The sequence below is a fragment of the Lithobates pipiens genome, unplaced genomic scaffold (genome assembly GCF_037356315.1).
Source record: "Lithobates pipiens isolate NorthernLeopardFrog02 unplaced genomic scaffold, aLitPip1_a1.2 Scaffold_18, whole genome shotgun sequence".
NCBI classification, from domain to species: Eukaryota; Metazoa; Chordata; class Amphibia; order Anura; family Ranidae; genus Lithobates; species Lithobates pipiens.
The window spans coordinates 416,222,417-416,244,174 of record NW_027507758.1 but is presented as its reverse complement, the minus strand read 5'-3'; the positions used below and the strand labels follow the sequence as shown (position 1 = coordinate 416,244,174).

The 21,758-nt window shown below is 43.9% G+C and overlaps 1 protein-coding gene across 1 annotated transcript in view; it reads right to left on the bottom strand.

Moving 5' to 3' along the window:
* The window catches only part of SLC2A2 (solute carrier family 2 member 2), a 79,558-nt gene that overhangs the window by 22,605 nt on the left and 35,195 nt on the right, over positions 1–21,758 (bottom strand). The window contains exon 6 of the mRNA XM_077487993.1: positions 12,037–12,199. Coding sequence (XP_077344119.1) covers positions 12,037–12,199 — 163 coding nt within the window. The remainder of the gene's footprint in view (positions 1–12,036; positions 12,200–21,758) is intronic.

Genomic DNA, 21,758 nt, shown 5'->3' with positions numbered 1-21,758 from the left:
GCAACCAGATCAATCTATCCAAAAGTGTCACACACACAAATGGGACCTTCAATATCATGGGATCTTACAACTGTACCTCCAGTAATGTTGTTTACCTCATCTAATGCAAAAGGTGCAGCAAAGGATCTTATGTTGGTTAAATAGGACAGAAGTTGCAAGCGAGGATGAATTTGCATAGACATACCATCAAGGAACATAAAGAAGACAGTTTATGCACATCTGTTGGACATCACTTCTCACAACCGGACCACACTATAGAAGACCTCAATGTTTTAGTTCTTAAAGGGTATTTCAGAACTATCCAGGAAAAGAAAACCTTTTAAATAAGAATGATAATTCTTTTTGACACAAAAAATAATGGCCTGAATTTAGATATAGGTTTCCTTACCCATTATACTAAAGTTTTACGACCCCCCTCTGTGACTAGCATCCCCCCTCCATTCCATAGCTCTCCCTCTGTCTTATCTCACTAACTCTGCTGCTATCTTTATTACCATTGATTTGTATGTGTTTGTTTTTCTCTCTTTTTTTCTCTCTCCTTTCCCTTCAGAGATGTGTTTTTTTTGTTTTGTTTTTTAACATTCTGCTTAAAAATTAGTAAATCACTACTGCTTGGACCATGAAGAAGGGGACATACCCCAAAAGCTTGTCCTGAAAAATTGTATGTTAGTGCAAAACAAAAAAAGTATCACGGACAGTACTCAATTTTCTCTGTCACTCTATGAAATATACCTCTGCCAGTGTCAGGAAAGGAATGTGTTGGGTCTTAATGCTCATGAGATTCATGTAAGGATAAGCAGCTTTTTCAGTAACTATGCTCCTGGGAAGATATCTGCCCATCTATGGCTAATCATAGACTTTAGAGGGCTGTTGGATGTGCAGCTATGATCCAACCATCTTGAGGGTAAAAGGTATTTAGAGTGCTGCAGGGACTTCATAATCTGTAACCTCAGTACTGTAACAAAGGTATATGAATGGAAATGGGAAAGAGAAGAGGTCGCCAGTACTGAGAGAAGCAGTAGTAATCAGGACTGGTTTTCTAATCACCTCATTTACTCTGACAGCAGCTGTAGACATTGTCAGAGATTCCAGAGACATAAGATGATTGCTTGATCTGTCCTAGAAAGGCAGATTGAGAAGCTGTCATGCATTCTTGGGTATCATTGAAACTGCTATAGACATCCTCTAACCACTACGTTTAGGAAAAATACTTACTATGAAAGTGTGCTGCTGAAAATGTCTAATGTTCAGATTTACTTGTCTATTCTAAGGTCCGCCATAGTTGGTTTGAATCTCGGTCAGTTCAGTAGGAGCCAGCTGAGATTCGAACCATGTATGGGCAGGCTGAATATACCAAGTTGATCAATTGATCAACTTGGGTACAACTAGCCTGCTGTATTTTGCATGCGATTATCACTAGTGGCTGGTATAGCTGCTTGCAATAATAACTTTTTTCTCCCAGCAGGGGGAATAATGGCTCGGCCGAGGAATTCCACTGTCAACACTGACTGTGTGATGGCAGGAAAGAAATTTGTTTGTGTATGAGCTGCTTAAAACTGACTGATCAATCCAATTAGGGGGTTTACTGATCTTTGAAGATTTGAAATACACACACACACACACTGCAGGTCAATCCGATAGGTTGGAATATTTGGTATTTCAGCAATATATATATATTTTTTTACTGGATGAGCAGGCTTGCTGGTGTTCCGTCAGATTAGGCAACACGTCAGAATTGGTAACTGAAGTTACGTTCCGTCTCTGCCATCTTGCTACACCCCACACTCCTCCACAGGAACAATACACCGAGAAGGGGGCAAGTGGACATCTTGTTACACCCACCGGAGTTTTGCATTTCACAGTGATTTTTAACAGGAAACTGAGAAATACATTATTTGGAAATCCGTCGGACTATTCACATGTTGAATTATATAAGCAGCGGTGTTCTGTCACATTAGCAAACCTGTGAGATCAGCAGGTTTGCTGCTGCTTTTAAAATTCAACATCTAAACAGTCTGTTGAATTTCTAAATACTGTATTTCACCTTTATAAACTCTGTTTACTGTTAAAAATAACTATGAAGTGCAAAACTCAGATGGGTGTAACAAGATGTCTGCTTGCCCCTTCTTGGTGTATCATTCCTGTGGAGGAGCGTGGGGCGTTACCAATTCTGACGTGTTGCCTAATCTGACGGAACTTCCATTACCAATTCTGATGGGTCGCCATATCTGACAGAACACTGGCTAACAAAATAGTATCAAAGTATGTCTCAATTTCTTTAGTGTATTAGATCTGTGAAAAAAACAAGAACCCCTGCAAGGTTTTCAGTGCTATCTGTGTCCCCACTGGAAAAAATCACCCTCTCTGTTTGTCTTTTATATCATTGTCAATATGACAAAAAATACAGGAAAGTCAACATTTTACAGTTATAAATGGGAAGGCTGGCCGCAGGCCATGGCCAGGGCCGGAACCAGGCCGCTTCGTCATGACACTCAGCTCTGTTTATGTCCATCATTTCACTGCACAGGCCATGCTACCATTTCACTCAGGGGAGATAGGAATCCGAGGGAAAATTTGTTGGCAGTAGGTTTTCACACTAGATCTCCCTGCGGGCCTGATTTATTCTGCTGTACATTCACAAAGGAAGTGTTTTGTCCGGGCCATCCGTAGGCAGGGGATCATGGCCTCACTTGTTTGGGGACAAGGGAAATCAATCTGGGAGTCAAGTATCTGGAGGCAGTCAGGGGTGGCTGTTTGGGCGGGCCAGATGTCACCATGCCTGCATTTAGTCGTGGGGTCCTTAGATAAGCTGCACCCTACACAGGCATGGGGGGGTGGGTTTCTTTCCCATGCTGGGAGGCTGTAGGGGTTGGCAGGGGCCGGCAGGCAGTCGCAGCGGGGAGGTTGGTGTCTGCCCCAGGCAGGTCGGGATGGGGCAAGCAGGTGCACAGGATCAGCCTTATGTGATTCCTGGTAGCACAGCATCTTTGGGAGACATAAACATAGAGAGCCAAATACACTAGGATGAGGGGGGCAGGCTGGGTCCACGCGGTCCATGTCTTCTTGTTCATGTATTAATTTCACACGTTATTTGCATGCATGCTTTATTCATCAACCATCTTGATTCATATGCTTCTTGTCTGTGGCTCACACGTCTGTCATATTATTTCTATAGGACACTGGTAAGGTGCATACGTTTCACCAGGCTGTGTTTCAGTTCAGAGTGTTCTGTTCAGAGTATTCAGTAAGTGTCATGTGTTAGCTATCACTGGATTTGGGGTTCACAAATATCCACTCATATTGTCATCCACAGTTTACCTTGGTGACGGTTACTAGGGAGGTTGGGTTTGGGACTTGGACAGGGTGGTGAGGTTGGTAGGTCACTTGGGGTCATGGGGGTTAGAGCCATTAGTCTCATTTTGTGAGGGCCACACGAGGGCGGGGTGGTTGGGATGGTGTTTGTGGCAGCTTTTTTGCTCTGGTCAAATCATCAGTGCAGGCTAGCTGCCACGGTTATGGGGTAGTTTGGTGGGGACACCAGGCAGCAGCTTCTACCTTCCTCAAAGTGGTTCAGTCACATCCTACCACATCACGTTGGGGGACAACTGTCAGGGGATCCAGGTATCTCATGGGTCGGTGATCAGGTTAGACTATCACGCCGGTCCGACCCTCCTCTGGTCAGAGTCCACGCACCATGGACACTCGCAATCATGTTTTGTTGCTAGGATATTTTATTGCCTACCAGAGTTCTTGCAGCATGTGTTAGTGTTGTAGTTTCTGCACTTTTGTCCATTATTTTTGTTGTCCTGTTTTACAAACAAGGGCCTTGAATTGTCTTTACATCCAGGTTTCTGTAAAGCTCAGGTAAGTGTTTGTTGGTTTATTTTTTCTCAAACTGTCATATACATTCACAGGGTCCTGGTCATGTTAAGCCTGTCTGTTCATACCACTGCTGGGTCACCCATCACGTTTATGGGTGTCAGCGGATTGAGAAGTTTTTAGTTTTTTAATTGATTTGTGCAGTGCCAAGTCTCATTATCCGCTTCATACACAGTTCATGGTTCATGTTTTTTCAACACACGTTCAGTTGCCTGACACGTCTTCAGGTTTTCTTAGGTTTGGGTCACGTTAAAGTGGTTGTATACCCGCTGAAGTTTTTTTTTTTCCTGACCTGCAAAGGAAAAGGCATAATGAGCTAGTATGCACCGCATACTAGCTCATTATGAAATACTTACCTTAGAACGAGGCCCTGATATCTAGCTGACATGTTCCCTCTGTGTTTCTTCCGGGTACTCACAGCGCCGGAGCCGCGATATCATCACTTCCGCGCATGCGCGCAGGAGATTTCTTTCCGGCAGGATCCGGCATCTGCCAGACTTTCAGCCGAGAATCCCCTGTGTGCATGCGCTGCTACAGTCAGCGGAGCATTGCGAGGGGAATATCTCCTAAACCGTACAGGTTTAGGAGATAATTTTTAACCTACAGGTAAGTCTTATTATAGGCTTTTCTGTAGGTAAAAGTCATAACATTTACTATACAACCACTTTAAGTTGTCTGCTGTACTCTGTTGGGTTGCAGGGGCTGATGCGTTTTTCAGTCCGGCTGATACGTTTTTTGCAGGGTGTGCATTGATTGTCCTCATTCATTAGTGAGAAGTATTCTCGGTCAAAGGCAAGTCTCAATTGCAATTCGTTTGTTCGCTCCATTTGTTTTTTGCCTGCACGGGTTACGTTCACTACTGCGGTTATTTGCCTATCACGTTTTAGGTCAGAGCGGGTTGAGATGATAGTTTTTAATACAAATTATAAGATGAAACAATCAGCGCCACAAGTAAAAAATATTGTGATGTTTAAATAAGATAACCTAATAATAAACGTGCACAGCTGCTAAACATTCCAAGTGGTACATCACACTAATTTCAAAATAGATAGTAAATAAATAAATTTAGAGCTACGTGTAAAAGCATATATAAATATAAAGTGCAAATTTCTAAAATAAATAAATCCTACATATAAATGAATAGTCCATAAAATGAAAAAATAAGGAAATGAAACATGAAAAACTTCTTGTGATCAGTGTATCCACACAATTCCACCACAGTTATTGTTCATCCTCAAAAGTAGTGCACACACCACCAGTAAAATGGCACGCTCACCTCCCTGATGAGTCAAAACTCATATGCGGACCTCCCCACAAGCTCTTTGCTCTAACTTCCATGATGTGGCCGACAATAAGTCTTATGCCTGTGGGGATGTGTTAGTGATTGTCAAAACCAGAAATCACAGGCTGAACTGCAAGCTTTCTGTGAGGAATCTGATCCCACACTCCGATTGAGTGCTTCCGTCAGTATATCCCGCTTCCTCCAATCTGACTATCAGAGAGATATATACTCATAGCTGCATTGAATACAAGTCTACCTGAAAATAGCTTGTAGAATCTTGAAACCTTTATTGGACAGAATACAGCCTTTTATACACATTTTACACAAGGGGGTAGATAACGAGGTAGTGCTGCTCATGGATACTCACCCATTGCGCCTGGGGCCGCTCTCCCAGGAATGCCATCCGCAATGCCCGTTGGTCACTGGCCCGTTGCTCTTGGGTTGGAAAGTACTTGCTCTGTTTTATACCAGCGAGCTGGAGGGCTAAAATCCAGAGCTCCATCCAAATCTGCTGCCTGAGTTCCAGGTATTCATCTTCAGACACAGTCCTGGTGTATGCTGAAAGGACGATCCGCAGCAGCCCCGGGAACTCTGATGTCAGGTCCATATCTCTGCTGGGGTGACCTAAGTCTGCTATCTTGATCTTGGATCCCAGTGGAGGTTTGGATGTCCCAGACTGCAGGAAGCAATCCCACTGCTGCCACCAATGTGACGGATCCGATCCCACACTCCGATTGAGTGCTTCCGTCAGTATATCCCGCTTCCTCCAATCTGACTATGAGAGATATATATTCTCATAGTGCTGCTCATGGATACTCCCCCCTCCCCTATATCAACAACTTAAAATTCAATTACACAATTAACATGTTAATTAACCCAACGATTAAGGCAGCCTAGGTGACCAGACAGTCCGTCTCCGGAGGTCAATGTAATCAGCTCTTTCAAGGATTGTGTATTCAGAATTAACAACCTAAGGATAGTCTTTACATATATCCTGGGAGATACTGTGGATAAATATTACTTACTTACATTTTAAGTAATCCAAGATATATTTTCTCACTCACCCTGTACCAGAATGGCACAGGGTGACTTAGACATAAGAGTTGTTTGGGGAACTGAAACGTGGGTTTCCCAACCTTTCCCAGGGATTCTGGGTTCCATGTGCCCTCCCGCCACACTTTCTATTCCAGAGTTTGTGTTAGCATTCAGCATGTTTAGAGACATCATATGTTCAGTGAGTCCCCAGAGAAGGGAGGAGCTGGACCATTATCTGTATGCGGTGGTGGAATTGGGACACAAGTTTGGGGGCACAGCTTTCTATGACTACCATCGGTCATTTTCTGCCAAGGCCACTGCCATGTTTGCCCAACATCAGCTAGTCACAGTTTGGAGTAAGGTGGATACTGAACTGTTTTGCAGACGTTTTGCAGGGTTGAGGTCCCCGATGCGTGCAACGTGCCAGTCATCCTCGCACATGGCATACTGGTGCCCTAATACCAATCTTCCTGTTCTTCCGAGCACGTCCAGGGGTTTCCCCAGTTCCCAACCAGCCCCGGCGGCTAGTTTTGATAATTTGGGTCGACCTATTCGTTATCTGGGGGAATCACAGATTTGCAATCATTTCAATCACAGTGTTTGCAATTACAGTCAGTAACATTTGCGCCAGCTGTTTCGGGGCCCACCCAAAGTCGGCCTGTTCCCCCAGGCAGGGTAAAAGCAGCTGACTTAGCCGCATTAACGTAGCTTATTTGCTGGCTTGTTTGACCTCTCACCCTTCTTCTGGTTTGTGTCGGTTTCTGGTGGAGGGGTTCTTGAGGGGCTTCCACATGGGGTTTATCACCTTACGTTCAGACACATTCGAGAGTCCTAATTTAAGGTTTTCACAAGCAGATACGGAGGCAGTAGACGCACGGCTCCAGTTAGAACTGGACAAAGGTTTTGTCATTGGGCCATTTTTTTCGCCTCTTTTTCAATATTGGAGGGTCGATCCTCTCGGTTGGTCAGACATAGAAGATGCGTTCAAGCTCCATCCAATCGTGCCATCACTCTGGCAGTGGCACGGTGTGAAGTGAAGAGGGCTGTATTATTTTGCACACCAAACTCACATTTGGTTCTAAAAGTAGCCCCTGGTTGTTTGACACCTTAGCGCAGGCGCTCAGTTGGATCCTCATTCATGTGGAGGGTTGTCACAAAGTCATTCACTACTTGTATGATTTCCTCCTCATAGAGAGTCCCAAGCAGGCCCCTGTAGATCTACTAAAGTTACGGTCAGTTTTTGCACCACTCAATGTTCCATTGGCAGTCAAGAAAATGGAAGGCCCGGTAAGGGCGCTTACTTTTTTGGGGATCACTCTGGACACATAAGCCATGCAGGCCAGTTTACCTACAGACAAACTTGTGAGAATTAGAGATTGTATTCATACTTTTACTATCTCTCAGGCTTGTTCTAGAGTGGAGTTGCAATCATTGTTGGGCATTGTTGGGCATGTTGAACTTCGCCATGAGGATCATTCCTCAGGGTAGGTCTTTTATTTCAAGATTATTGGCTTTGTTACCATCTGCCCCTGACTCTCGGGTCAAGCTGGATGCTGCAGCTTTGGCTGACTAAGGCACGTGGGAGGAGTTCCTGTGTTTATCCCCGCCGGGTCAATATACTCTCCTCAGGTTTTGTAGCAGCTACTCTGGATTATGCTGTCATTTTTGGCTCTCACTAACTTGCTGGATCATGGCCAGAGGAGATCTTGGCCATCCTGGGGTTTACAGAGTCATCAGCATTGTTCAAGATTTTTCCTATAGTGGCAGCAGCCTAGGTTTGGGGTAGGTTTTGGTCAGGGCATACTGCCGTTGAGATTATCAAGAAAGGCAGATCCAGGTCTTTGATCATCATGTCCTTTGTACGCAGGATGTTTTGCCTGTCTCTGCAGTTTCATTTTCATATACATTGTAGGTTTATCAGTGGGGCAGAGAATTTGGCAGCAGATGCTCTGTCACAGCTTAATTTCCAAAATGCCATATCATCCCCTCAGTCCTCGCTACTGATGATGGATTACAGTCCCATTGGGTTAATGCAGCAGCTTTAATTAATAAGTCTTTATCGGTCAACACCAGGAAGGCTTATGGCTCAGCCTGAAAGCCTTCCAAGTTTTCCAGTCCGGTTATCCTTGTCTGAATGGTCATGACGTGCGTTATCTGCTGTCTTTTTGCCACTCTCTCACGTTTTTGGCAGGGGGTTCCAAATAGACCGTCCATTTTTTCAGCCCATTCCGTCAAGGCCATTTTGAGGGGTATCCGGAAGAGTCATCCTCCTTCTTCGGTCAGCAGACTCCCTATATCCAGACATATCTTCCGGGGCATGTCTGATTGCTGACCAGCTTGCCTTCGGACGGCTGCTCTGTGTGGTCCTCAAAGCAGCCATATATTTGGCATTTTATGGGTTCCTCAGGCTGGGCGAGTTTGCTTACAATTAACCAGTTGGTCAGATGTTCAGATCATTTCAGGTTACATTTGGTCACGTGCAAGACGCAGCAGTTTGAGGCTGGTATGGACATCAGGTTCTTTAAGACCGGCAGTGCCTGGTGCCCCGTTTAAGCTTTGGATCAACTCATGGCACTGGTCATAGACAGACCCAGGAATACTCCCTTGCTACCCTTCCTGCAGGCTCCTCTCACGGCGGCACAATTTCCCAAGCATTGCCGCACGTTATTGTCCAGCCTAGGCTTAAACCTGGCAGTTTTTTCTGGCCACTTCAGGATAGGGGCAGCTTCCGCAGCTTCTGGTCAGGGAATCCCAGCTCACATCATGAAGAAGTTCAGTAGATGGAACTCAATGTGTTTTTCCAGATATGTCCCAGATCCATATGTTGAGAGGCCTCAGGCTTTCAGACATTTAGCTGACTGATGTCATGTTTACTTTAAATAAATATGTTTGCAAATTTATCCTACTGTCTTTTATTATCGCCCCCTTTAGGCGTACTGACCACGTGATGTTTGGAACACCCCAGGTCATGTCTCCTGTTTGCTTTATCATGTTTCACACTCGATCTCTCACAAAGACTCCATGTACAAATCGGAAGGCTGGCCATAGGCCAGCCTGAATTTGTAGGGGTCGTCGGGCTGTACATAAACCCGCCCCCCTCCTCCTTTCCGCTGTCAGTTTTCCTGCTTGCATCCCACCCACCCAATCCCCTTTATTCTCATTTTTTTCTTTTTATTTCTCATTTAATTATCATATTTTAGTATGCCACCTTTAGGCGTACTGACCACGTGAATTTTGGCACACCCCAGGTCACTTCTCGTGTTTGCTTTATCATGTTTCGCACTCGATATTTCACAAAGACTCCAAGTACAAATGGGGTTTTGGAGGCAATGGTGCAGTTACAGCCTAATTTCAGACACCAGATAAACTCCTTGATAAATCGTTCAGCTACTATATTCATTCCTAATTGCACATATCTCTAAAGAATTATGAATGAGAATGTTACCATGATTAATCAATATCTTTGTTCTATTTAACCAAGCAATAGGTTTCTTTTTTAGTATTAACTACCTGTATCTTATCTCTGTTAACTTTTAACCAGAGTTTAGGGATAATCTACATAGACTGTGATAGATGTAAATGAATACCTGCAGCTACTAGATTCAAGTTTGGAAAACAACATGCCTCTTGCAGTCAATAGAATAGACTTATAGCTTTCTTTGGGGTTAAAAGTCCATTACCTTTACAGTTTTTAAATGTATTTATTGTACTATCTCCATCTTTTTTTTACTGTACATATGTTGAACAAAGTTTTGTTGGTATATTAGCTGAGAAAATGAATCAAAGTCCAACTTCACCTTTGTTTCTAAAAGATGGACAAAAGGATCTTTGAAAGGAAAAGATGAATGGAATTGTGTAAAAAACAAAACAAAAAAAAAAACAGGAACAGTCATTTAACGATATTTTTTTATATTCACTTTTTTTAAACTTTTGTAGGACATGTTCAAGTAATAAACAAGGGCTATACAGTGGGTATAGAAAAGACAGACACAGTTTTATCCAGCTGTATTTACAACTTATAGCATCCAAGTGAATGATATAACACCAACGTGTCAGAAAAAAAAAAAATATATAAAACGCAATCACTGAGTTGGAAAAAAAAGATACCCCCTTGTGTCATTATTTTGTTGAACCACTTTTTATTTTAATTACAGCCTTTAATCTGTTGGGATATGTCTCTACTAACTTTGCACATCTAGATTTTGCAATATTTGCCCACTCTTCTTTGCAGAAATGGTCAAATTCAGTTAAATTTGATGGTGACCATTTGAGGACTGCAGTCTTCAAGTCATTCCACAGATTTTCAATGGGGTTTAACTCTGGGCTGTGACTGTGACTAGGCCATGCAAGGTCATTCACCTTATTTTCCTTCAACCACTGTGTGGTCATTTTTGCTGTGTGCTTTGGGTCATCGTCATTTTGGAAGGTAAACCTTCTTCCCATTGACAACTTTCTGCAAGAGAGCAGCAGAATTTGCTCAAGAATTTGATGCTATTTTGTCCCATCCATTTTTCCTTCTATCCTGACAAGTGCTCCAGTCCCTGCTGCAGAGAAACACCCCCATAACAGAAAATGACCACCTCCATGCTTTACTGTAGGAATGGTGTTATTTAGATGGTGAGCTGTATTGGATTTCAGCCAGATATATAGTTTGGTGTTGAGGCCAAATAATTCAGTTATAGCCTCATCTGACCATAAACCTTTTTCCATGTGGCCTCAGAATCAAGGTGCATTTTGGCAAAGCTCAGTGGTGAATGCATATGTCCTTTCTTGAGGAGTGGTTTCTTTCTTGCAGCCCTCCCATACAAGCCACATTTTTGGAGAATTTGTGATATTGTTGTCACATGCACAATGAACACTGTTTGTCATAAATTCCTGCAACTGCTTCAGAATTGCTGTGGGCCAATTGGTAGCCTCTCTGACCAGTTTCCTCCTGGCTCTTTCATTTAGCTTGGGGCAACGTCCTGATCCAGGGAGAGTCTATGTTGTACCAAATACATTCCACTTCTTAATAATATATTTCCCTGTGCTTCTAGGCATTTTTAAAGCCTTAAAAAAAAATTGTATCCATCTCTTGACTTGTGCCTCTCCACAAAGTTATATCGGGGATCTTTTGACAGTGCCTTGCCACCAATAGTTGATTGTTTGCTTCAGTTGCACTACCATGGACTGAAATTCTCCAGGAAAGCTCTTTTCATGCTGAGCTAATCAAAATGACAACAGCTGATCACAGTTGAAAGTCAAATGGCCTTGTGTGCCATTCAGAAAGTGATTAGTTACATCTGATTGAGTTTACAAGTCATTTTTATGAGGGGGCTAATCCTTTTTTTTTTTAACTCAGTGATTCTGTATTTGATTTTGATTTTTTTCTAACATATTGGTGTTATATCTTTCACTTGGATGTTATAAGTTGCACTGAGTAAATACAGCTGGCTAAAACAAAAACTGTGTCTGTCTTTATTTCAAGCTGCAAAGCAACAAAATGTAATTATTGCATATACCCATTATAGAGGTTGATTTACTAAAAGAAAATAGGCTGTTGATTTTGCAATGGAATTTCCCTTAGCTTAGTAAATGAATTGAAGCTCAGATTACTTCCATCATTAAGACACATGCAAGGAATTTTTTTTTTAAATGATTATTATTATCCTTGCATATGATTTTCACCAGATTCACTAAGCTAAAGAAAAATCACCCAGCAAAGTTAAAGTCTGTTGTAAAGTGAGCAGCCTATTTGCCTTCACCTCCACCAAACCCTACATGACCTAACGTACTACAGACATGTGATCATAGGAGCGTGAGATTGACATTATTCATATTATTGCTATTGCTTTACTTACTTGACTTAGCAGCTTCCTCCCTTCCAAGGTTAATAAAAACATATCTTGGGCTTTCTGGGCAAAAGAAGAGTAATACAGTTTGAATAACTGCTGGTACACCAGAAAGTCCCAAGAGAACAGGCCACAGTTTGTCACTGCCCAGGAGGAATTCTAGTCCAACAACCTAAGAAAAAAAAACAATACAGTTGCATCTACATCAAAACAACAGGGCAGTCAATTATGCATATTAAAGCTGCAGTCAGACAAAATTTCAAGGTATGGTAGGTATGCTTTTATGTTATGTGTTCCCTAAATACAATTACATCAATTAGAGCGAGCATGGCGTAAATCTAAATCCATGCAAGACTTTACCCTCTACAAATCTGCCCTTCTCAAATACAACTCCTGCCTCCACACTGCTAAACAAACCTACTACAAAACTCTTATCAAAGCCCTCTCATCCAAACCTCATCAACTGTTTTCTACCCTTAATTCCTTACTTCACCCCCCACTGCCCCCACCCACCAACTTCCTTACCGCTCAACAGATTGCCAACCATTTCAAAAGCAAAATCGACACAATTTGCAAGGAGATATCCAGCATTCCACTTCCTCCCCTACCCAACCCATCAGGTCCAACACCACACTCAGTAATCTCCTCCTTCTGCCCAGTTACCACCAATGAAGTTGATAAACTACTCTCCATGGCCCACCTCACCACCTGGACCCTAGACCCTGTCGCCTCACACTTACTGTGACCACCTTCCCACTCTATCCTAAACTCCTTAATCCACATCTTCAACCTCTCCCTCTCCTCTGGCACCTTTTCTTCCCCGCTCAAACATGCACTGGTTACCCCCATACTTAAAAAAACCTCACTAGACCCCACCTGTTTGAATAACTTAAGACCCATCTCCCTGCTCCCATTTGCCTCCAAGCTCATTGAATGCCTTGTCCATGACCGAATGAGTCGCTACCTCATGGACAACAACCTTCTCAACCCCCTACAGTCTGGTTTCTGTCCACAACATTCCACTGAAACTGCCCTACTAAAACTCACCAATTACCTACTAACTGCTAAAACCAATGTCCATTACTCCATACTCCATACTCTTAGATCTCTCTGCTGCCTTCAACACAGTTGACCACCTGCTCCTTCTCAGCAAACTACACTCCCTTGGCCTCTGTGATTCTGCTTTATCCTTGTTCTCCTCCTACCTATCTCAGTGCACTTTCAGTGTCACTTACAACTCCATCTCCTCTGCTCCTCTTCCTCTTTCTGTTGGGGTACCCCAAGGCTCTGTCCTCAAAGCCCTCCTATTCTTGCTCTATACCTCTTCCCTGAGCCAGTTGATAACCTCCCTTGGCTTCCAATGCCACCTCTACGCCGACCGCTGACATATCAGTATGGATAGTGATAAAAAAGTGGTGTTGCGCTCCCACACGTGAATATATATATAAATATTATATTGCAAAGCGCTGCGTAAACTGCTGGCGCTATACAAATCCTGAGTAATAATAACAATAATAATAAATATCACAAAAGGAAACCAATCATTATTAATAGACCAATCTCAAGTATAAAAACAAACGTGTCACTTGTGCAGTTGTATGTATGTATGTATGTTTGTATAGCGCCAGCAGTTTACGCAGCGCTTTGCAATATAATATTTATATATATATTCACGTGTGGGAGCGCAACACCACTTTTTTATCACTATCTATTTTAATGAGAGTGTTTGGCTCATAAGGTGTGTGCAGCATCCGTGTAAACGTTATTATATTTTTTCCATTACATAAATAGCACGGGAGCTTATATATATATATATCGGTATGGATGTCACACCACTTTCTCAAGCTCTTTTTTTTTAAAACGGAGCTTGTTATATTTCCTCCTTCCTGGTGCCCCCCCCCCCCCATGACTTTACCATTAAGATCAATAACACAACCATTGGTCCCTCCACACATGCCAGGGTGCTGGGTGTAATCCTTGACTCTGACCTCTCCTTCAGCCCCCATATCCAATCACTGGATAAATCCTGCCGCCATAACCTCCTCAACATCTCCAGAATTCGACCCTTCCTGACTAATGACACCACTCCTTGATTATTTCCCACCTTGACTACTGCAACTCTCTCCTTAATGGACTACCCTTACACAGGCTACCCCCCCTTTCAGTCTATTATGAATGATGCTGCTAGAATAATACACCTCACTAACGGATCCGTGACTGATGCCCCTCTCTGCTAATGCCTTCACTGGCTTCCCCCACTCCACCGTGTAAAATTCGAAATGCTAACCACAACATACAAGGCCATCCACAACATTGCCCCCAGCTACATCACCAACCTCATCTGCAGATATCGACCAAATTGTCCCCTCCACTCCTCCCAGGACCTCCTGCTCTCTAGCTCCCTTGTTACCTCTTCTCATGCTCGCCTTCAGGACTTCTCCAGAGCCTCTCCCATCCTCTGGAACTCCCTATCCGATCAGCCCCTAATCTTTCCACCTGTAGCAGATCCCTGAAAACTCACTTATTCAGGGAAGCCTATCCCACACCCACCTAACTGTCCCCGAGCCACCCCTAGCAAATCATTCCCTGCATCTATTACTCTTTGTACCACCACCCCCTCCCTTTAGAATGTAAGCTCTATGAGCGGGGCCCTCATGTCTCTTCTGTATTGAACTGTACCTGTAATTGGGCTGTTCCCCCTCTACATTGTAAAGCGCTGCGTAAACTGTTGGCGCTATATAAATCTTATATAATAATAAGAATAATAAATGTGTTTACTACCTTTGGCTGGGTCCAATGTAGCAATTAAAGTGGTTGTAAAGCCTAAAGGTTTTTTACCTTCATGCATTCTATGCATGAAGGTAAAAAACCTTCAATGTGCAGCTGCCCCTAAGCCCCTCAATACTTATTTAAGACCCCATACACACCATTTTCTGCAGATTTTTTACTTCAGATTTACCAAAACCATATAATATGAGGTCAAACCTTAATAGTTTCAATTTGTATGCAATCAGGCAGACCCTTGCACTATATGGTTTTGGTAAATCTGAAGACAAAAATCTGCAGAAAATATAATAGTGTGTATGGGGTCTAAACCTGATCCAGCAATGTCCATGAGACCCGAGGCTATCCCGGGTCTCTCCCTACTGATTGGCTGGGATGCAGCAGCAGGAGCCATTAGCTCCCACTGCTGTCAATCACAGCCAGTGAGGCGGGAATGGCGGATGGGGCCGAGCCATGCTCTCTGCGTCTTATGGACGCAGAGAGTCGGCTTGGGTGTGAGCACGCATGAGTGCCCCCCCAGCAAGCTGCTTGATATGGGGGCAATCGGCAAGGGGGAGGGGCCCAGTTTGCCCATGGGGATCCAAGAAGAGGAGGATCGGGCTCCTCTGTGCAAAACCCCTGCACAGAGCAGGTAATTATAATATGTTTTTTTTTAAGTAAACTTTTTTCCTTTACAATCACTTTAATAATAGGTCACTATGTACACATAGTAATTTTAAATACTGTTCTTCAATAAAGTTTATCTAAAGGTTAAAACCTGTTTGTCCTCTATTTGTTCTGATAATTCTAAAATTTGAAAAGTGTCACAATATGTGAGAGTCAGTCTTCCAACAAGAACAGTGTTGCAGTATCTAGGAGTAGTATTTTTGTATTTCCATCACTTTGAAGAGATTTTCCCTCACCTCCTGTCGTGCCTCTGGTACAGGAAATGAAAGGAAATCTCCCATAAATGCCAAGCTTCCAGGGCCTGGACTTGAACCTGGGACATCTGCGATGACTCTGGCAATGACTCTTCTCACTGAGCTACCTGAGTTGCTGGACAGCACCCTGTCTGATCCATTGGACAACCCGGCATTGTGCCTCGACTTCTGTTGAACCGTAAACTCTTTGCTTCTCCCATGAATTTCCTGATTTAAGCCATGTCTCTGCATTTCCTGTTTGCCAGATTATTGTACTTTATTCAGCCAGTATCTCTCCTCTTCCCTGCTGCCATCCATATTGTGATACCACTCATTATCGACCCTTGGCTTTTTCCTTGACTACGCTTCTGCTAGATCCCAACCTGCACCTACTCATTACTGAGTCTGAACTTCGGTTTGTTTTACCGACTATGCTTCTGTTTGATCCTTACCTGCTTATATGCTTCTGGATCCAGGTTTACTCACCTCCTGGTGGGGGGCAATCCTGGAGACCGTGACCTGGTACTAATAGGCAGCAAAATCCTTCTCCACCATCAGGAACTCTGCTGAAAACCGGTTAGTACTTAGACTCCGCACCTCAGGTGAGCCCATGTCATTCTCCAGCGTAACTGCCTGTGTACCTCTTCTGCTGGTCGGTGGTAGTCCCGCTAATGCTATAGCAACTGGTCTTTGAGCCTGATCCCTGATCGTCACAGACAGTCTCTCTCCATGCCAGGTGGTTCATTCAGTTCGAACAGCACTAACAGTCTCACAACCCCAGCTTGCCTTGCTTCAGTCCTGCAGACCAGTACACAGGGTTCAGGCCTATTCACTCAGCTCCCTTGCCCCCTGACACACTCAGGTACTGCCTGGCGCCCCCCACTGGTGCCATCTGAACACACTGTAGCAGGCAATTGGATGGTCTTGGCCAGCTCCACAGTGCTTTACAGCCATATTTTTTACTGGCAACCTTTTCCTGTCACTGGCATTTACTGGCAGGAGAAAAGTGCCCATTTTTTACTGGTTGCCAGTAAAAATACTGACACTTGGCAACACTGGAACCAACCACTAACCCAGTGACTGCATACCACATGCATCACACTGTGTTGATGGATGGTACATACATTTAAATTAAGAGAAACTTGTGAATCTATCTGACAGAGGCTGGGTCCTTCATTGTGGTCTTATGGGAGGGGAAAGTGTTAGTGATTAACTAAACTGTACAGTTATCAGTGGACTTGCTTTTAACTATGTGAAATTATCATTAGATCTATGAGGGTAGGAAAGGATTTTATGAGTAATTTGCACAAGTCTATTCTACACAAGCTAATTTGCTGTATACAGCAGAGTAGCCTATCATTCTACCATTTTAATAGTGTTCAGCAGCATTGAAAAGTATGGGTTACCAGCTTACAAAGCTTTAAAATGACTTGCTATAGTGTAAGTAAATAAAACTCATCTATCTTCAAACCTTCATCTAGTGCAGCCATGCATTTGCTTATGGCTCGTTAATCAGGACAAACACAGTCTACATGTAATGAACTTGTACAGTACCGTCAATTTGCTTAACTAATGCAAGTTTATAATAATTTATATTTTGTACAAATATATGTTCGGTAGGCTGCTTTCAGAACACAAATAAATTGATGTGATATGTATTGGCAGTATATTATCCCCAGGAAAGGACTAAACAAATTTACAAGATCAGGTATGGGCATGCACAGCAAATTGGCCACTCAAGGCCATATATAATATTACCAATTCTGATAGATCACTATAAGTCAAGATTCCAGATTGTATGGTGAACAGTATAAACATCGGTACAATAAACCATGCATGAGGCAGGGACAACCAAAAACAGTCCACACAGGTTTGACCTGCACTTTTATGTAGCAATGCAATAAACAAACACAGTTCAGTGCAGGAGGGTTTATACATTTAGGGCCGATTCCCACTGCTGCGATGCGGGAACGCTGCAAATCTACTGTGGGTTCCTGCATCGCATGTCTCCCGGACGGCAGTTCACAATGCCCTATGCGAACTGCTGGTAATGTCAGTTAAAAGTTAATGGCACCCCCAAATCAGTTCGCATATCTCAGTGCGATCTGCAAACTCAGACAGGAATCAGATCGCATGGTGTGAACACCCATGCGATGCGATTCTGCTGCGGACCAAAAAAATTGTCCTGTACGAGTTTGGTCCAAATGCGATGCAAATTCAGCCATGCTATCTGTCTGGCTGAAATCGCATTGCACAGAGATCGCATGTGATTTGCACTGCAGTGCGGTGCGAATCACATCCGATCTCGGACATCGCAGCAGTGGGAACTGTCCTTTAGTCCATAGAATGAAAAAAAAGGAAATCTTTTCCTTCGAGCAACAAACTAACAAGTGCCCCCTCATGGGTTCCCTAAAACAAACAGGCAACATATGTACTTAGTCCTGGGACAAAGTCATCCAGTGCCCAGGGTTAGGATGCATAAATGTGATTTGTATTCACAACCGTTTTACTCATGCCTTAAGTATGCGTTTGATTGTCTACCCATAGAAAGAGTGCAGGGATCACATATGTGTAAGGTACAGAGTGCAGAAGTGTGTGATGCAGGGAGGGTGTAATGCAGGGGTCAGGAGTATATAATGTACAGAGTGCAGAGGCCATGATTGTGAAATGTACAGATTTCAAGGGTCAGGAGTATTTAAAGTGAATGTAAAGTCCTGTTTTTTTTCTATAAAAATAATAAACATGGTATACTTACCTGCTCAGTGCAGTGGTTTTGTATAGGGCAGCCCAGATCCTCCTCTTCTTGGGTCCCTCTTAGGCTCTCATGGCCCCTTCCTCCTGTCGAGTGCTCCAACAGCAAGCAGCTTACTATGTGGGGAACTGAGCCAAGTCACGGCTCCTTGTGTCCATTCAGACACAGAGCCCTTGTTCAGTCCTGTCCATCTCTTTTCTGATTGGCTAACTGACTTTGACAGCAGCGGGAGCCAATGGTGCCGCTGCTGTGTCTCAGCCTATCAGGAGGGCGAGGCACTCGTGAACATCACTGGATAGAGATAGGGCTGAGGTAGGTATTAGGGGGTGCTGGGGCGGCTACTGCACACAGCAGGCTTTTTATCTTAATGCATAGAATGCATTGCGATAAAAAAAACCTTCTGCCTTTAACCTCCCTGGCGGTATGATTCAGTCTGGAATTAGGTGCTGAAAGCGGTACAATTATTTTGCATGGAAATCTGGCTTTTATTTTGTAGTCCTGTAATTCTTAGGAATAACGCTCTGAAATCTCTTCAAACCAGAGTCTAGCGGACATCCCGGGTATGATAAAGTTTATAATATAATAAAGAATAATAAAAATTATTCAATAATGTAATCAAATCCAAAAAAAAATGAAAAAGGGACATGTTTTGGTTGCTATGGACAATCTCCAAATTACAAGCAGTAAAAAACAGTATTTATAATATAAAAGTGCATGCAGGGCACTGCACAAACCACTAGGGACAAAGGGGGTGTGTATTTTTTACTACAGCACTGTAATCTGTAAGATTACAGTGCTGTGTGTCTTTTGTGTCTTTTTACATTTTTGAATTTGCCGCCGTTCTCCGCTCCCGTGCGTCGTAACGTCGCAGGGAACGGAGCTCGGCGGCATTCGGCACTGTGAATCGAGCGCAGGACGGCTCGATCACACAGCGCGGCGGACATCGCTGGATCCAGGGGACAAGGTAAGTAACGTTACCTGTGTCCTCCCCTGCATCGAGCGGTGCAAGCCCGAGTCTGGCTCGGGGTTACCGCTATTGTAATGAAATTCCCAACCCGAGCAAGACTCGGGATTACCGCTGAGGAGGTTAAAGCGGGAGTCCGCCGGGACTCCGCGTTTTTTGTTTTTTTTTAAAGTCAGCAGCTACAAATACTGCAGCTGCTGACTTTTAAAATAGTGACACTTACCTGTCCAGCGCGCCCGCGATGTCGGCACCCGAAGCCGATCTCTAGATCGACACTCGAGTGCTGCCGCCACCATCTTGGGTATGGGAATCAGGAAATGGAGCCTTTCGGCTTCATTTCCCGGTTCCCTACTGCGCATGCGCGAGCCGCGCTGCGCAATGAGGACGGTCCCCGCTGCCTCTGGGATCTGTGTGTTTCCCAGCAGGCAGCGGGGCACTTGCGGAAGGGGGCGGGCACTTGCGGAAAGGGGCGTAATGTACGCCCCTTTCCGCAGAGAGCTAGCCCGGAAGTGGGTGCAGTTACCTGGATTATCCAGGTAACTGCACCCCCCTCCCCCCTGAAAGGTGCCAATTGTGGCGCCGGAGGGGGGGAGGAACCTGATGAGCGGAAGGTCCATTTTAGGGTGGACCTCCGCTTTAATGTACATAGTGCTGGGGGTCAGGAGTGTGTAATACACAGATTGCAGGTGTCAGAAGTGTGTAAAGTACAAAATGCAGGGATCAGGAGTGCATAATGTAGAGTATGCAGTGGTCATGTGTATGTACAGTACAGAATGCAGAGGTCAGGAGTAAAAGTAACATATAGTCCAGTGAGCTGAGTTTAGTAATCAGGAGTATTCAATGTACATTGTGTTGGGGTAATGTATAGTGTTAAGGGTTTAAGAGTAAGTAATACACAGAGTGCAGGAGTTAGGGTGTGTAATATATAGAAAAGTAACATACAGAGTGAACAGGTCATATGTAAAAGCATCATACAGAGTGCAAGGGTCAGAAGTAAGAGTAATGTACAGTCCAGTAAACAGAGTGTAGAGGTCAGGAGTTTGTAAGGTACATAATGCATCCTAGTGCACAGCACACACTATCATTTCACAGCCTTTATTCATAGCACAGCAGTACTCCCTATAAGGGAGTTTTGACAACACACACACACACACACACACAACTACATACACTCACCCACACAATCATACATTCCACACAGATACATACACTCACATATAAAGTAGATACATGCAAACACTTCCCTTATCACACATGCACACATAGATATACACACATATACACGTACATACACACACACACACACACACACACACATATATACATACATACACACATATACACACATACATACATACACAAATCTACAGAATCTAACTTTCTCTTTCAGGTGCAGGGCGGATATACAGCATGCCATAGTAAAGCCTGGGAGGCAGAGGAAATACATCCTTCCTTTCATCCTCTAAACTGCTGGCCTTGGGTGATCTATAGATATATAGATACTGCTGAAGGGAGACAGAGATCTACTTATAGTCTGAACAGTTTCAGCCGCATGTGATGCTATACGCCCCCACATGAAAACCCTGCTGCCATGGTAGCTTTTGCTCCCTTCACTTGTCCCAGCCCTGCCTGACATTTCACCTAGCAGCAGGCTCCATGGGTCAGCTCAGATATGAAAAGGCACATGGACAGCTGAGACTCATAACTAGTTCTGGCTAACAGGTAAGATATGGACCTAGGACTGGGGCTTTATCCTATCCAGAACTCTACAAAGGCTCCAGGCCCTAGAGCACAACCTATTAGGATTTGAGAAAACAACAGTTTGTTTCCTTCACATACATACACAAACCCTGGATCTCCTGACATGTGTAGGTGAGAAACCTAGGTGACACATACCGTATTTATCGGCGTATAACACACACCTTTTCCCCCCTAAAATCAGGGGGAAATTGGGGGTGCATGTTATACGCCGATCCCCCACTATTTTTAACCCTTTCTGCCGCTCTTCGGGTATTTTCGGCCGCACTCGGTGGCTTTCGGAAAGCCGCCAAGAACAACCGAATGTGGCTGAAAATAGCAGAGAACAGCCGAAAATAGCTGAGAACGGCCGAGTGCGGCCGAAAATAGCCGAAAGCCTCCGATAGCGGCCAAGAACTACCAAGCGACAGCGAGATACACAGGACATCCTCTCTTTATCTTGGTGGTGCCATTTTTAAATGGCAAAGCCACAGACAAGACTACAAATGATGGACAAGGCTAAATGCAAGGCTGCAAATGACTGACAAGGCTAAATGCAAGGCTACAAATGACTAACAAGGCAAATGCAAGGCTG